The sequence below is a fragment of the Pollachius pollachius genome (genome assembly GCF_949987615.1).
Source record: "Pollachius pollachius genome assembly, chromosome: 19".
NCBI lineage: Eukaryota > Metazoa > Chordata > Actinopteri > Gadiformes > Gadidae > Pollachius > Pollachius pollachius.
In genome coordinates, this window is record NC_136952.1 from 11,883,856 (window position 1) to 11,900,106 (window position 16,251).

General features: G+C 50.0%; 1 protein-coding gene across 4 annotated transcripts in view; it reads left to right on the top strand.

Moving 5' to 3' along the window:
* arhgap17a (Rho GTPase activating protein 17a) overlaps nucleotides 1-15,523 on the top strand; it is a 33,430-nt gene extending 17,907 nt beyond the window's left edge. For 2 of the 4 annotated variants that reach the window (XM_079756456.1, XM_079756455.1), the window contains exons 6-21: nucleotides 62-173; nucleotides 1,254-1,330; nucleotides 1,736-1,853; nucleotides 2,800-2,868; nucleotides 3,248-3,329; nucleotides 5,389-5,516; nucleotides 6,380-6,491; nucleotides 7,057-7,138; nucleotides 7,319-7,399; nucleotides 7,615-7,728; nucleotides 8,023-8,114; nucleotides 8,755-8,905; nucleotides 9,525-9,818; nucleotides 10,890-11,005; nucleotides 11,315-11,890; nucleotides 13,539-15,523. In XM_079756456.1, the coding sequence (XP_079612582.1) occupies nucleotides 62-173; nucleotides 1,254-1,330; nucleotides 1,736-1,853; nucleotides 2,800-2,868; nucleotides 3,248-3,329; nucleotides 5,389-5,516; nucleotides 6,380-6,491; nucleotides 7,057-7,138; nucleotides 7,319-7,399; nucleotides 7,615-7,728; nucleotides 8,023-8,114; nucleotides 8,755-8,905; nucleotides 9,525-9,818; nucleotides 10,890-11,005; nucleotides 11,315-11,890; nucleotides 13,539-13,699 (2,365 nt within the window). In that variant the 3' untranslated portion in view covers nucleotides 13,700-15,523. Of the gene's footprint in view, nucleotides 1-61; nucleotides 174-1,253; nucleotides 1,331-1,735; nucleotides 1,854-2,799; nucleotides 2,869-3,247; nucleotides 3,330-5,388; nucleotides 5,517-6,379; nucleotides 6,492-7,056; nucleotides 7,139-7,318; nucleotides 7,400-7,614; nucleotides 7,729-8,022; nucleotides 8,115-8,754; nucleotides 8,906-9,524; nucleotides 9,819-10,889; nucleotides 11,006-11,314; nucleotides 11,891-12,068; nucleotides 12,091-13,538 lie in introns of all 4 variants that reach the window. The other 2 variants (XM_079756457.1, XM_079756458.1) reach the window with 2 other exon arrangements.
* The last annotated feature ends 728 nt before the right edge of the window (nucleotides 15,524-16,251 follow it).

Genomic DNA, 16,251 nt, shown 5'->3' on the forward strand with positions numbered 1-16,251 from the left:
CCTGGGTTGCTGTGCGTGCGTGCGTGTGTGCGTGTGTGTGTGTGTGTGTGTGATGACGCAGGAAAATGATGGAGGTGTGCGGGGAAGCGGAGAATCGGCTGGCGTCCGAGTTGATGCACCACGAGCTGCAGGTGGAGAAGGATTGTCTGGACCCTCTCAACCAGCTGGCGGAGGTAACGTCCTCCGCCCGTCCATCCACCTCTCCATCCACCCCTCCATCCACTCCATCCATCCATCCCCATCGACTTATTGAGTTTTTATGCTTGATATTTGTTCCGAACAATGATTTTGGTGGAGGTGGGGATCTGTAAGAGCCTATTTGACTATTACAGTGTAAACAAACTCAGCCAGCACTAAACAATTGTAAAAAAAAGTGTCTGTAATGGTCTCAAGTCAACACAGTGTAGACTGGCCACTTAATAAACAAGTTACTTTCCCTTTTGAAAGATTCTTCCACTCCCTTCGATCGTGCAAATGTTTCCCTTTGATGGATTATCTCCATAATGAAACAAGGCCTAACTACGCCCCTTGTAACTAAGTGGGGGGGCGTAGTTACAAGGTGTAACTACTCCCCCGCTGTTGGTTTCCAGCCAAGGCTCTGTGCTGTCTCCCCCAACAAGTCCTGCTCTAACACAGTAGGACTGCTGCGTCTGAGATGACAGTAGCAATGAGCCGTACCGTCAGGTCTGCCCCCTGGTCCCATCCACTCACCTGTGGTTGCGTAGTTTGAAATTGGAACTGTGGTAAAGACAGTGTAGTGGACCCAAGGACCTCAATGGTCCAACTTTTTCACAACACGCATCCGAAGCACTGCTCTCTGAGCTTTTGACTGCTTTCATGGGACTGTGTGCTGGTCTGACTGGGTTCATGGGTCTGTGTGCTGGTTGGACTGGGGTCATGGGTCTGTGTCGTGTCTGACTGGGTTCATGGGTCTGTGTGCTGGTCTGACTGTGTTCATGGGTCTGTGTGCTGGTCTGACTGGGTTCATGGGTCTGTGTGCTGGTCTGACTGGGTTCATGGGTCTGTGTGCTGGTCTGACTGGGTTCATGGGTCTGTGTGCTGGTCTGACTGGGTTCATGGGTCTGTGTGCTGGTCTGACTGGGTTCATGGGTCTGTGTGCTGGTCTGACTGGGTTCATGGGTCTGTGTGCTGGTCTGACTGGGTTCATGGGTCTGTGTGCTGGTCTGACTGGGTTCATGGGTCTGTGTGCTGGTTGGACTGGGTTCATAGGTCTGTGTGCTGGTCTTCCTCAGGTGGACATCCCAAACATCCTGAAGCAGAGGAAGCAGCTGGCCAAGCTGGTCCTGGACTATGACTCTGCCCGAGCGAGGTGGGGCTTCTGACTGCTCCTGGTGGGCCAGACCCAAGGGTTGACTTTCAGTTATTTCGTCATGAACAGTTTTGTTATGGTATCATTCTGTGGCGCTCCAGAGTACTTCTATGGTGTATACACATGCAGCACATGCTATGGTGTGTATACATGCAATACATGCTATGGTGTGTATACATAAAGCACATGCTATGATGCATATACATGCAGCACATGCTATTTACATGTTTTACCTCTGATCAAACGAGCAGTGTAAGAAACACACGCTGTAAACAAAGGCAATCCTTCGGACCCACATACGGTTCCGTCTTGTTTGGGTTTCTTGCACACTGCTCAGCGCTCTCATCCTGTCCTGTGTGGGTGCATGCACAACCCCCCCCCCCCCCCCCCCCCCCCCCCCCCCAGATGGTTGCAGGCAACCAAGTCGATAATCTCCGGAACAAACACGCAAGCACTGACGGTCAAGGCAGACCTGCTTAAAGAAGAGATGGACGAGTCCATGAACAAAGTGGAGCTGTGCAAGGTAACCTTGACGATCGTTATACATTATACAGTTCATTATACAGTGCAATTCGATTTTGTTTGTGTGTGTGTGTGTGTGTGTCAGTCTGTTTGTGTGTTTATTAACCCAATACACATGCATGACAACTGGTTAGATTATGAAACTCAAACAAATAGTTTATACAGGTTGGCTTCTCTTTTCATGCCATTGTCGTCATGCACAAACCAAAGACCAGATCGCTGTTTGTGTGATGTGCTCAGAAGGTTCTATTGGTTTCTGTTCGGTTGCTGGAAGGATCAGACATGGAAGGGTGAGAAAGGAAAGGGGGGGAGGCTGGGTACAATAACACTAAGCACAGCACAGGGGGGAGGGGGGGGAAACGACAGGACATTTCCAGCAAGGCCCCTGGGCGTGCTCATGTAGTTCAGTTTGTCGACGCGTTCAAATGACACACAATACCGCATCAGCTGTTTCGGAGTTGGACGTTCTGGTGTGTCTGCTTGTGTCACTGTGTGGGAGTGTGTGTGATTTTGTGTGCTTGCATGTGTCAGTCTGCGTGACCTTTCACCTCAGTGAGTTGCTATTCCAGGGCTTTCTTTGGCGTACGTGCACCCATTCAGCTGAGTCATCTGTGTGTGTGTGTGTGTGTGTGTTGAGGTATTGTTTTTACTTGGTGTTGTTTTGTCTCAAAGTGGTTTGTGTGTGTGTGTCATGTTTTTTGTGTTGTGTCTCGCAGTGCTGTGTGTTTGTGTGCGTGTGTGGACCTGACTTGTTGCTTCCTAATTGCTCTTACAGACTGCTAGCCTGAAGTGATCGGCTGCCTGTGGGTTACCCCAGTACCCACACATACCCACACATCCTATCAGGCCCTTTTAAACCAGGACATGGCCCCCCTCTCTAGCTATTGCCACCAGCCCCCACTGAAAAGAACCAATAACCATTGTGCTTCTGTTGTGTTTCCATCCAGGACCAGCTGGCTGCAGACATGTACAACTTCTACTCCAAAGAGGGGGACTACGCCTGCTACTACGTCATGGTGTGTGTGTGTGTGTGTGTGTGTGTGTGTGTGTGTGTGTGTGTGTGTGTGTGTGTGTGTGTGTGTTGCTCTCCACGCTTGTGGCCTCCACGTGAACAGTACACGTTGTAATTTCCATGTCCGTGGGAACGGGCCCAGCTGTGGAGGTGGGGGGTTGGGGCCCAGAGGACAGGCATGTGGTCTGTTGGTCTGTTTCATACTCTTTCATGCTAACTTTACGTCTCTCTCTCTCTCTCTCTCTCTGTCTCTCTCTCTCTCTCTCTGTCTCTTTCTCTTGCTCCTTCTCTCTCCTTTTCTCTCTATCGGCTGTCTGTCTCTCTTTCTCTCTTGCGCTGTCTTTATTGTTGTCTCCCTCCCTCTTTGTCTGTCTGTATTACAGCTCTTGGAGGCCCAGGCAGACTACCATAGGAAATCTCTCACTGTTCTGGAGAATGTCTTACCCACCATACAAGCCCAGCAAGGTACAGTGTGCAAGAACGCACGCACACACGTACATGCAAATTCACACACACACACACACACACACACACACACACACACACACACACACACACACACACACACACACACACACACACACACACACACACACACACACGCGCACAAACATACGTATTAACACATTCACACACACATCTATATGTAACCGCAACGACAATGGTCCCCTTCTTGGGAAACAGTTCAACAACACTCTGCAACTTTTCCACCCGGTCCCTTGCTGTGCAGTAAACCAGTGGGCCAGTACGTCCAGGGCCTCTACCAGTTAGCCCGTAAATCCCCAGTGTCCCACATAGGCACGCACATTCAAACTCACACATGCACACACAAACTCGCCCTCGCACACACAAATGCATGCACACAGAGGGCCCGTAAAGGTTTTAACGGAGTGCCGGTGATTGCTGGCCCAGTAATATGTTGGGGCGTGTTTGTGTGTGTGCTGGGGGAGGGGGTTGTTCCATTTGGGTGTATCAGTGGTGCGGTTGGGTCGCTGACTGTAGGATCATGATGATGTCCGACAGTCAATCTGGCTTTGTCGTCATGACAGCCAGATGCCCCAGATTGTTCAATGAACAGTTGTTTTGGTCGGAACTTCGAGACAGTTTTGTATTTCGCTCCTTGTTTAATCCTGATCACCCTGATTGGTTTTCTGTCCGTCTCGCTCTCTCTCTGTGAGGTGGTAAAGCTAAAGGCTCTTGTTGTTGTGCAGCAGAACACATGTGTTCTTTCTAACCCACCAGCCAGCCTGGTCCCCCAGCGTGAGATCATGACTCATGCACTCCACACACACTGCCTAACCGCTCTCACATTGAACCCACATGGACCCTCCCCTGGCCTCTCTCTGTTTCTCCACCGCTCCATCTTTCGATCTCTCTGTCTCTCCACCTGTGTGTGTCTCGCTTTCTCTGTCTCTGTCTCAGTCTCTCTCCCATACCCTCTGCCGATTCACCGAAATGGAAACACTGGGGTATTGGGCTTCTTAAAAAAAGAAGAAAAGCAAGACGAGAAACCCTAACGTGTGAAAGGATATCTGGTCACGTGCATTAGCCGAGAAGCGTGTGGTGGGCACCTTGCCCCGGGGCCCTAGCTACAGACAGCACCCGGCTACAGAAAGCCTGACTCACTGCACATTATGCACACAGCTCTTACTTGGAGCTCTGGCAGCAGCTCAGCTGAAATTTAAGACCGGGTCGATTTCCTAATGTTTATGGAACTATTTGAGAGAGAGAGGGAGAGAGGGAGAGGGGGGAAGTGGAGAGGACAGCTGAGACTTCAGGCAGTGAGTAAGCCCTTTTGTCGTAGTATCAGCCTGTTTGGCCACTATTATTGCTGATCTGCAATAATGAAATTTCCATAGTTTGGACCTCCTTCAAGTTCAAGTGGACTTGTATTCGGGTAGATTAAAGTAGATCTCATTGGCTTTGGCGTGGCTGGATATAATGGTCATGTTTGTCCCTATTGGTTTAAGGTGTTTGGTGCCGTGCCGCCTGGCAACGTGCCTCTCCGAGTCCTTTCCAGTCTAAGGTGTGGAATATCACCTGACGGCTGGATGTTTACCGAGAACTGCTTTGTTCGTACTAACCGCCGGGATTCACCAGGCGGCTGGCCCGTATCACCCGATCAGCACCGCTCCCTCGCTGAGCATCACATGCACTGCGTCGTCAACCGCGTGGAAACAGCCGTTTGCTGCCAGGGTCGCTAAAATGTACGAGTCTCAACAGAAAAGCAATGCAAACCAGACTTGTTAGTCCCTTTAGGGCAGGATAGGCTAGTGGGTGGGGTGTTCGCAGACAAAAGGTTTTGGGTTTGCTTCCCTGAAGAAAACGCCTCTGAAATCCAACCTGCGCCTTGATGGGATGCATCTAAAATGTCTGGTCACCGTGTATTACAGCGTCTGCCGAATGACTAAATAGTCAAATGGAATGAACAGCGTCACTTTGCGAACGTAAATAAATGACGGTAACGCTAGTGGGTCCTGATGTGTGCGTCTGGGCTTCAAGCGGCGTCCCCTCCCCCCTGCAGACTCGTGGACGGAGAAGCCAGCGTTCGGCACGGGGCTAGACGAGCACCTGAAGAGGAGCAGCAGGGAGATCGCTCTGCCCATGGAAGCCTGCGTCATGATGCTGCTGGAGACGGGCATGAAGGAGGAGGTACGCACAGCACTGGGAGGGCTCACCCATTGCTCAGGAGCTAATTGATTAATTGATTCACACTTTGGATTACGTTTTCCCGGTTTTCAATTAAGTCTGTGTGTGTGTGTGTGTGTGTGTGTGTGTGTGTGTGTGTGCGGTCTAGTTCTATGTGATGGGTCATCTTTGTAAAACTTCGAAAATAGATAAAGGCCCAACCCAGGAGCTGTTAGCCAGGCCAGTGCTTCGGGTCCGTAGAGTAGCCTCGACGAGAAGGACGTGGAAGACGTTTGTTCTCCGGCCAGGGGAGCCGCGTTCACAGACCGGCTGTAAACAGAGGAAACGCCTCATTTTGATTCTCTCCAAACATCATACAGAGAGCCTGTCGGACGCTGTAGCAATTTATGAAGCGCCCCCCCCCCCCCCCGACGATTTTAGCACACAATGGAATCCATGTGTCTCCTGCCTCTAAATCAGACGTGTGTGCGACTGTGTGTGCATGTGTGCGTGTATGCACCACAATAATTGTCATGCCATTGAGCCCCTGGTGAGACCTGTATGTGTGTGCGTTTGTGTGTGAGGACTTCCTTTTGTTTTGCTGTGAAATTGTTGGTGTGTGCAGTGCTGGGTGTGTTTGTTTGCCAGTCTGTGTGTGCCTTAAGGGTTTCATTATGTGCGGAGTGAGAGAAGGAGAGTGTACACTGTGTTTTCCAGTTTTAAAGCGTTTAACTGGGCTGAAAAGTGTTTGTTGGAGGAAATGTGTGTGACCATATGCGTAAACCAAATGTTTGTTTCCCAGAGAGAAGGTCCTTGTGTGTGTATAATGAATGTGTTTTTGTCACTTTTATTGTACACTTTATTTACGACTGTGTGTGTGTGTACAGGGTTTGTTCAGAATAGCAGCCGGGGCGTCCAAACTGAAGAAGCTCAAAGCCGCCCTGGACTGTTCCACCTCACAGCTGCAGGAGTTCTACTGTGACCCCCACGCCGTAGCTGGTACGTTCCAAATTCCTACCGTCCCGAGCCCTGTTGGGGTCAGGACATGGAAGGCCTTCTTATGGTGGCTGGCTGGGAGATTGAGTTGGTGGTGGAAGGCTCAATGTTCTGTCCACTCTGACAACTGTGGGACGATCTATCGTAGCTCGGCTGGCTGGGTGCTGTGAGTGGGAGGGGCTTTGGGAGGGCCGACGGTCAGATTCTTGTAAACAAAGAGAGAGGTATGTGCTGGCCAGTATTTTCTATTGGTAGAATATATCAGTCATAGCATGTGATTTATTGACGTTAATGGAATCCCTTTCGATCAGCCTTGACTATAGTGGGATATGTCGTGGTGATTTTAAGCTGAGCGCTAGTTGAAATGTTACACATGCCAACTTTGAATGAGAGCAATTGAACACACAAACACCAATGATCTGAAAGCACCCCTCTTTCAAGAGAGAGCAATCCCTTTGAGATACGCGGTCATTCTGAAGAACAGCTTGATTACTTCCACAGAGCAATGAGCAGATCAGAGAAAGCGCATTGTTTCGCCTTTGTTTAAACACTGTGTTTGTATTCGTAGGAGCCCTGAAGTCATACCTGAGGGAACTTCCAGACCCTTTAATGACTTTCCAGCTCTACGATGATTGGATACAGGCCTCCAGGTAAGGATCTGGGCTAAATGTGGTCTAAAAATGGCCGTAGATTATCTTGTGTCACAGAAAGAGAAAACTTTGGTTTTATAATGATCGATAACAACTTTTTAGGCCATTCTAGCAAAGGTATGAAGTCCAATAATAAAGCCTTTCCCCACTGACTAAGCAGGCGTTCTCTGGTCGTCCTAGTGTTTCAGATCCAGATAAGAGACTGCAGGCCCTCTGGGTCGTATGTGACCAACTGCCAAAGAACAACAAAGCTAACCTGCGGTGAGGCCTCGTTCTACTGCTCCCCCTTCAGGGCTTTTAAGTTACAGTGCATCATGGGATTTTCTGTTGGACGCCGCCATGTTGAAGAGCATGTAATAGTGAACGTCTGATAATAAAACATTTTGACTACTGTAAATAATCCTTGGGATAAAACGTGTAGAAAGGTCGGTGAGGGTTCCGGTGCTCATGCGGCGGCCTGCTTCTCGGCTCTGCAGGTATCTGGTCAAGTTCCTGGCCAAGCTGGCCGAGGACAGCGAGCAGAACAAGATGACGCCCAGCAACATCGCCATCGTCCTGGGTCCCAACCTACTCTGGGCCAAGACCGAGGGGTGAGGGGAGGGGCGGGGCGGCTGCGAGGAAAAGAAACACTTAGTAACTCTTGATTAATCCCTGAAGGGAAATTCTGTTGTTTCAGCAGTAAAAAGAAATGGTTACGTAAAGTACAAATATAATGTATACAGATTTCTGCAATACATAGGAGTCATGAATGGAGCAGGGTAGTGCATAAGGGTGTCGCTGCTAAGCCGAAAGGTCCTGTGCTCGATCTCCATGTGTCCAAGGCATAACATGTGTGTGTGTGTGTGTGTGTGTGTGTGTGTGTGTGTGTGTGTCCCCCCTCCCAGGAGCCTGGCGGAGATGGCTGCAGCCACCTCTGTGCACGTGGTTACCATCATAGAACCCATCATCCAGCACGCCCACTGGTTCTTCCCCGAGGGTATGCCCATTCTGGTTGTACTGGCACCAACCTCTTGGTCCTGTGGAATTCATTCATAGCAGTCGCCACACGCACACACTCAGCTAAAAGTTAATAATCTATAGTTGGTCAGATTGGAAATATATAAACAATATAACCATGCAAAGATTTTTCACTCTGTCTTTCTCCAGTACGTATTGTATTAAAGAATGTCATCATGATAACAGTTAAATTCCAAGTATTGTTCCACCGCTGTTCATACCGTTAATCCAAATGAAAAGAAAACACCGACTGATACAGTCCTGATCCAGTTTATAGGCACTAATGTCTAGTTTAGTCATTATTGATTTCATTGTTATTGGGTATCGGGTTTTTTCGGTAAAATGTCAGGATTCAAGATTTATTCGGAGAAGGATGTTTGTGACAGAGCATAGCTTGCAAAGTCTTATGCTACAAAACAATTGAAAACCTCCCCATTCGCCTCTTGGTAATCAGACATGAGATCATCAGACTGATGGCGAATGCGGGGAGATTGCAACACAATGCGGCCAAGGGCATCACAACCTCCACTAATGCATGACCAAAGCCAGCTGGCTCACGGCCACCTCCCCATCAGTCAGTGACCTTCGTCCCTTCCCTCCTCTCCCCTCTCTCTCCCCAGACGTTGAGTTCAACGTGTCGGGCATGTTCGCCATGCCTGCGCCCGCCTCGGGCTCCAGCAACCACCTGGACTACGACTGCAGCACGGTGGAGCGGAAGAGGCCCGGCAGCATGGTGTGTCCCGAGCCCAGCGACGCCTCGCGCAAGGAGAGGTACGGCCCAGGCCCAGACCGCCCCCCCCAGACCCATACCTTGACCCCCATCCCCTCGGTGCTGATGTCTGGTCCTCTTCAGCCCCCAGAGGCTCCTGTACTGCAGCCATGTTCACCAGTCAATGTTTGATTTATTCAGTCACTTCTTCTAAACGTGTGATTTGCTTTTGGGGCTTTTGCTAACTGGATCAATAATGCGTTGTTGAAGGGTGTCATTCAAAAATAAGATGCTTCTTAGTCAAACAATGATCTTCAAACCGTGTTTTGGAGTATAAAATAATCTGTTTTGAAATATTATCGTACATTTTAATTAGAACTTACTCCCAACTATCTAACTAAGCTTTTCTTTTTTGGAGTGACACCTTTTATACATATGTAATAAAACATAATCAAACGTGATCAATCTAATGACAAGTCAGCTTTGGGCATTTGAGGATTCTGGGATTCTCGGTCGATTCTGTTTCTGCTCATTAATTTTAACAGTTTCTTAATTCTTCTGTTCAATTCCGTAACCTCTCCTGTGTGCTTATGGGTGATTCTGTGGTGTCTTTCCTCCACTCGCCCCCCCCTCCTCCTCCTCCCTCCCCCCTCCCTCCCCCTCCCTCCCTCCCTCCCGTAGCTCCGCTAACAAGCACTCGGACAACCACACCCTCCGTAGAGGCAGCAACACGTTAGGTAGAAAGCAGCATGCCTCGCCCGCCTTCCAGCCTCCCTTGCCCCCCGTGGAGGCCCCCGGGCTGGGTCAGGGCGGTGGCGGTGGCGGGCAGGTCCCCCACCCCACACCCGAGCCCCAGCCCCAGGCCCCGGCGGGGGGGCTGGGGGCCGCGGAGCACTGCCTGCCTAGCTTGGCGGCGAGCATGGCGGCTCTGGCGACCGCTCAGCAGATGCTCGCCCAGAGCACAGAGGACATCAGGTAAGGTTGACCTTCGACCCCGGCCTTGCTGGTCAATTGACAACAAGGGGCCCTGCATGCAAGGAGAGTAAAGGCCTCGTCACGCGTCTGCTTCTCTGCACGTTGGGCAAAGGTCCGCGGCGCTACCTTTTGGTTCTCGCCTCTTTGCTAACTGAGGCACTAAGCGTACCCAGAGACGCGCAGTCCTCCCGGAGCTGAGCATCACGTTACATGTCTTTGATGAGGTTTGCAGCCAAGTCATTGCTGATTGGACTAGTAAGGAACAGTCGTAGTGCTTTGTATCAGTTTCGATAGCCGGGAACAAGATGGAAATTCTTGAGCAAGATGAATCACTTCCTCCTGACCCTTAATGTCCAATATCTGTACGCCTCGTATGTCACTTTAGATATGCATCTCTTAGATGAATACGTAGTGTAGGCAATTAATCCTAATTGGCTATGTTGTTCATGTCAGCTGACTTCTCTGGTGTCCGATCCAGCCAGCCTCTTGACTTTAAGCAACACATTTGCCCATCGTTTTGGTTTGGTTTCGTTCACAAGTCCCGATCCAGCACTTTGACCCGTCGCGACCCGACCCACTGAAACGCCGCCACACAATGCACGCTGTCATTGGCCTCGCATTCTCCACACACAGGGGCCCGGCCCCTCCCCCTCCCAGGGCCTCCGTGCCTCTTCCCTAAAACAGTAACGTCTACAGGGAGCCGCTCCCACCAAGCGGGCCCCATCTGAGACATTGGTGGCCTTCATGCCAGCCCTGAAGGGTGTCTTTGAGTCGGGCGCTGAAAGGGCGGCATTCATAACTCCGGACAGATGATTGGATTCAGCATTCCTATTGATCCTACAGAAGTCGTATCAGTGAGAGGAACTGGAGGAGACCGGTCTGACGCGTCGACCGGCCCGCTGGGTCACTAGATACGGCTCCGTTTCCAAGCATGCGTGCGCTGGGCTCTCTGCGCTTGACCCTAGTGGCCCTTGCATGCTGAGACGAGGCCTCTTATCGGAGTCGCCAAGCAGCACTTCAGCTCCCCACCGATCGAGTTCTAAGCTCTGTCCTTCCTTCCTGTCACCCCAGCAACCCCAAGCCTCGAGAGCCCGCCCTGCACCAGAGGAACGGCTCCTGGGGCGGGGGCCAGCTGGGGACCCCCGGGGCCGGATCTACAGCCCCCGGTAAACATCTGATGCACAGAGGTGAGCCCGCGCCGTTTTGAGAGTATAGGAGCATAGGAATGTGGTTGGTAATGATGGTGTTTTGGTGTGTTTTGTATTGAATCTTGGAATTGTTATGTTGTTATTGGTAACATGTGTGACATGGCAAAACATTGATCAGCCGAGGGGACGGTGTATATGTGCTTCCTAAGGATTTTACATTGCTACGTCTCTGTTGATTCCTCCCAAAGTGTCGGAGTATGACCAAAAAAAACACCCATGATGCACTCTGATGTAAGAGCCCTATATAGTGAATGTTCTTACCATGAGGATTCACCTCCACTCTTTCAGCCAAGAAGCCGGCCCCGGCCCCGCCCAAGCCCTCAAACCCTCCACCCGGCCACCCTCTGAGCACCTCCACCAACCACCAGTCCTCCGCCTCCTCCGCCTCCTCCACCTCCTCCACCTCCTCCTCCGGCTCCTCCCAGTCCCTGAGCCCCAGCGCGCGGCCCATCTCCAGCCACTCCCCCACCTCGCCCACCGCCCCCTCCCCGGGGCCGTGCGCCACCCCGCGGCGCCCGTCCGGCAACCAGCCCCCCATCCAGGCGCCCAACCACCCGCCCCCGCAGCCCCCCACCCAGACCAGCGCGGAGGGGGGGGAAGTGCGCCAGGGGGGGACGGACGCCTCCCCCCCAGACACCCCCACCCCGCCGGACACGCCCCCTCCTTACTCGCTCGCCGCCTCCGCCCAGGACGGCCCCGGGCCGGTGGCTCCCTCCGCCCCCTCCCCCTTCCAGTCGGGCTCGCTGCCCCGGCCCCGCCCGGTCCCCCGGCCCCGGAACAGGCCCAGCATCCCCCCGCCGCCGCAGCCTCCCGTCGCCGCGGGAGACGCCAACGGGATCTGCGCCACCTCCTACAAGGTCTCGGGTGAGCACACGCCGTCTTCTGTAGCCTGTATCGGAGCGGTTCAATGGAACATGATGTCCTGTGAAACGTTTCCGTGGGACTCGCTATAGCAGGAAGTGGTTTCAACTGGGCTGTACTGGAGAGCTCTCTGTGACGGCTCTCTCTAACGGTGTCGTATTGCCATCCTCCACCTCCGCAGGTTGAAGAGCGTCTAGGACCAGGTTTGTGGTTAGCTGAACTGATTCACAGCTCCTGCAGTTCCTTTTCGTTTGCCTCTTCTCGTTTTGCCTGCTGTCCACTGGGATTTCACCGTCACCGATCATTCGATTTTATTTAACCTTCATTACTCATCGTTATATTTTTTTATTATTTTTTTTTATAGCTTTTTTTTAGGAGGGTTTGCAACCGACGTTAAAAACAAGTCAAAGGTATTAGACGTAAGCTGCAGGTCTCCATTAAACTGTGATTTGTAATCGACTGAAATTGGATTTACAAGCCGGCCTTGCATTAAGCTCTTGGTGAGCACTTAACCCCACAGACCATATCCTATTGCTTAACACAGGAGCAGAACTTTCATTCTTAAAGGCCTGTACTTGAAGTTCAGCTAATTCCTTAAGGACAATTTTACAGTTTTGTCTGTTTCAAATCCTTCTTATCGATTTTGGTTCAATGTTTGATTATCTTGGTTTAAAAAGTAATAGGGTTTACTTGTTGTCCATATATGGTTGCACATCATCCTGCATATTCTCGCAAGGAACTGGATATTCATGTGTCCGACTCCAGCACTACACATCAGCACATGCACGTGCCCTGATGACCCCTGTCATTGTTGTTTTATTAACACCAGGGTTCACTGAGTTGCATACTGCATGTGTACCCATGGAAACATACAAAGCATGCAGATGCATGTTTTTGTAAGCTCTTCTGTGCTATTCCTCATGGGAAAGTTCAAGATTGAACCCTGTGTTTATTTCCCAATTACTAATGAGAGGAATTTTGTACATTTAGTCAGCTGAATTTGCCCTGGGTCGCAGAATGTTTCATAGTTCATTGACCCCAAGGGAGTTTTTTTTAACTGTTGCAACCCAGAGCCATTCTTGAACATTCTACTAAAACATCTTTTCCGAGCCTCTGGCTAGCAGCTAACAGCTGTTACATCACTCATTCTGCCCTCTTCTGCTGGCCTGCACGTGTTGCCCTCGGCTTTACTGCCACCTGCTGGACATAAAGCGCACAACGCCTAAAACATACTGCCCAACTTGGATCGTTGGATGGCAGATAGACCCTATCAAGGATTTTATAACCGAACGGCAAAACGACATTGCTGCTTAAATGTTCCCAAGCTTCGAAATGGTTTTGTAGTGTCAATGCAAGCATGAACACAAGCATGAGCATGTCCCGTGTGAAACATACATGCATGTGAAACACACCCATTAACAACACAACAGCTCGGAAGAGAGTCTTACTCTAGTGTGCGTTTGTATGTCCATCTATTCATGTACATGTGTATGGTGACGTGTATCAAATAGAAACCCAGGCACCACATTCCGACTGTGTATCAGTACAATGCCCAACAACGTGTTCATTTAGTCCATGTTTGTGTGCGTGATGTTGTGGTTAGCAGGAGATCAACCAGTGTGTGTGTGTGTGTGTGTGTGTGTCTCCACAGACCCGGCCATGTCTTTCAAAGGCCTAACCCGAGCCCTGGTCCCTGTGCTCGATGTGGACCAGCAGCCAGACCCCTCCTCCTCCACCACCACCTCCTCCTCCACCCTCCCTCCCTTCACGCTCAAAGACCTTGACCTGGAAACCGAGACCACCGTCCTATGAGGAGAGAGAGAGCGGGGAGGAGGTGGGACGGGGGGTGGGGAGATGAGTAAACTCCGCCCACCCCAGTCCCATCCCCACCGTCACCTCTGGGATTCCACTCTCTGTCCCTTCCCTACTGCAGAGCCCACCCGCTGCTGTACGCTACCCACCCACAGACGCCGTGCACTGTAACACACACACACACACACACACACACACACACACACACACACACACGCGCTTCATATTACACGTTTCTAGAAGCTTCAGCTTGAGGCCGTGGATGCATAATGAACCAGTTCCCTGACAGTATATCACTAGTGAACACATGCAGAGCCCATCAGGGTGGCTGAGCTGGGCGCGGCCCTCTGCTCACGTTACAGTCGAAGGCTGCCCACCAACACAGCGCTGATGAGCTCCCACTGCTTCCATTCTGCGGCGAGGGCTCGTGGTGGAGGAAGGTCTTTTAGTGAGGTGGTCCTTGTACAGTTGAGAGGTCGCGGTGTGTGAGCCCCGGGGCTGTTTGTGTCACAAGTCAAGTCGCTACACAGGGTGGAGAGCAACGAGGAAACGGTGGTTGTGTTTCCACGGGTGATTAATTTTTTTTGCGGAGGAAACTGAGCGAACCAAAAAGTGTTGCCGAGGCTGTAGCCGGTGACTGCGGGATCCGGTCGTCCGAACCGCTCGGTTGACATTTTTACCTGTTTGGTTTCCGTCTCAAAACCCTTCCTCCCGTGGCCGTCTCTCTGGGTTGTATTTATTGAAGAAAGAGAAAACCACACATTCCCTGTGTCTTGATGGCCTTTGAATTTTGCAGTCTCCTTGAAAAACAAATCATGCCTTAACCGGTTTCTACCAGAAACCTTTTTTTTTAATAATGATCTTGTCCCTATATTATTTACAAAATGGCTGGGAAGGACCACGGATGTGTTCAGTATTTTCCAAAAAAAGGAAACTCACTTTGCAGTTAAGGTTCTGGGGGGGGGTCGGGCCGGGGACCGCGCCCCCATTTTATACCGGGACAAACCAGTTAAGGTTCTTTAGTAAGAGATGAACGGGTGTGGTGAGGGTTGCACTGACAAGCAGATGTTTGGCAGAGCCATATGGCTTGAACAGTGTTGTAGCAGCTCTTCCCACCCTACAGCCCACATGTATTCTGCCTTTCCAATCTCTTCCATGTATCTGGTTTTGCCCGGGGCATTACAGGCAAAAAAATAAATAAAAGCCCGGAGTGAATGTAAAAGGAAAAGGTAGGAGCAAAGGATTTCTCTGCGTGCTTATAAAAGCTTCAATTAATCACTTTACTGGATATTGCACTCTAGTGTAGCACGAGGTCTCTAGAAGGCTTGCCCGTGTCTTTCCCGCTGAGCTGGGTTTATCAAAACGAAATGTCATGATGAATAAACTCGGTAGTGAGGTGGTGTTAGATTTTCATTTTGTCTCTGCCAGGTCAGAAATAAAAACGACCGTGTTATTTGTCCATTTATGTGTTTGCTCCGCTTGGGACTATTTTTATTTTGTTTTCCTTGAATATGTTTGAAAGGGTTGGTTGGTCTCACCGAACCAACACGGTACCAAGGAGCAAGTTTGAAACGCTTTTTCGGTAGACAATCACGCTTTGTTAATGTCCGACGTCCACCCCTGCTCTACTGGTGTACCTCATCGCCTTATCCCGCTACAGTCGACAGTCCTTGTGTCCCCCCGAGACGAACAAATGCCATTCAACTAGACATGATAATGCTGCAATTTTTTTTCTTAAGCTTGCTAGTTTTGTTGTATATGCTAGCCAAGTGAGCTTAAAATGTTGAATAAACGATGTGATATGAATGGTTGGTTATAGTTCATTTCCAAAGAAAATAAAGTATATAAGTAACTAACTGCTCCTCGTGTGACGTTACTTATCACCAGGGGCGTAGGAATGAGTTTAACATTGGGGGGGACACATATCGGAAACCTGACATCCGGTATAATTTTTAGGTGGAACAAATGCGCCTGTCTCCGATATATCCGTCCCCCCCAGTTCCTACGCCCTTGCTTATCACTATACTGTCAAATTTGTGTTCCTCTGATGGTGGATAATGCATTTTTTCACTTCAGAAAATAAACTATTAAGTTAAAATGAGGAAATGTTGCTAGATTATATGTAGAACTGGCCATCCAAATGAATATCTGAATTTTAAAAAAAAAAAAAAAAATTTAAATTTTTTTTAAATAGAATATTACGTTTATTTTTATTAAATAAAATACTGTTTGTCTTCCAAGAGGAAAACCAAACCCGCTGGAGTCTTTTCAAAAAATGTACACATGCTTTCAGGTTTTCTTTTTTGAGGTACACTAAGTGGACCACAGGCGTGTGCATCAACGCGTAATCAGCAGATGACCGGGTCACTGTATCATCCAATCAGGTTATGCAGGTAATAGCATGTGTTTAACCAACAGGGGGAGTCATCTCATCCAAACCAATGTACACGTGGTGTTAGGGGTTGGTTGGCTGACCTTATAAATAGTGCATATTGGTGAAGTCCAACGGTTATTTACGATGCTTTATTCGTACTTTATTTGTACAACTAAAC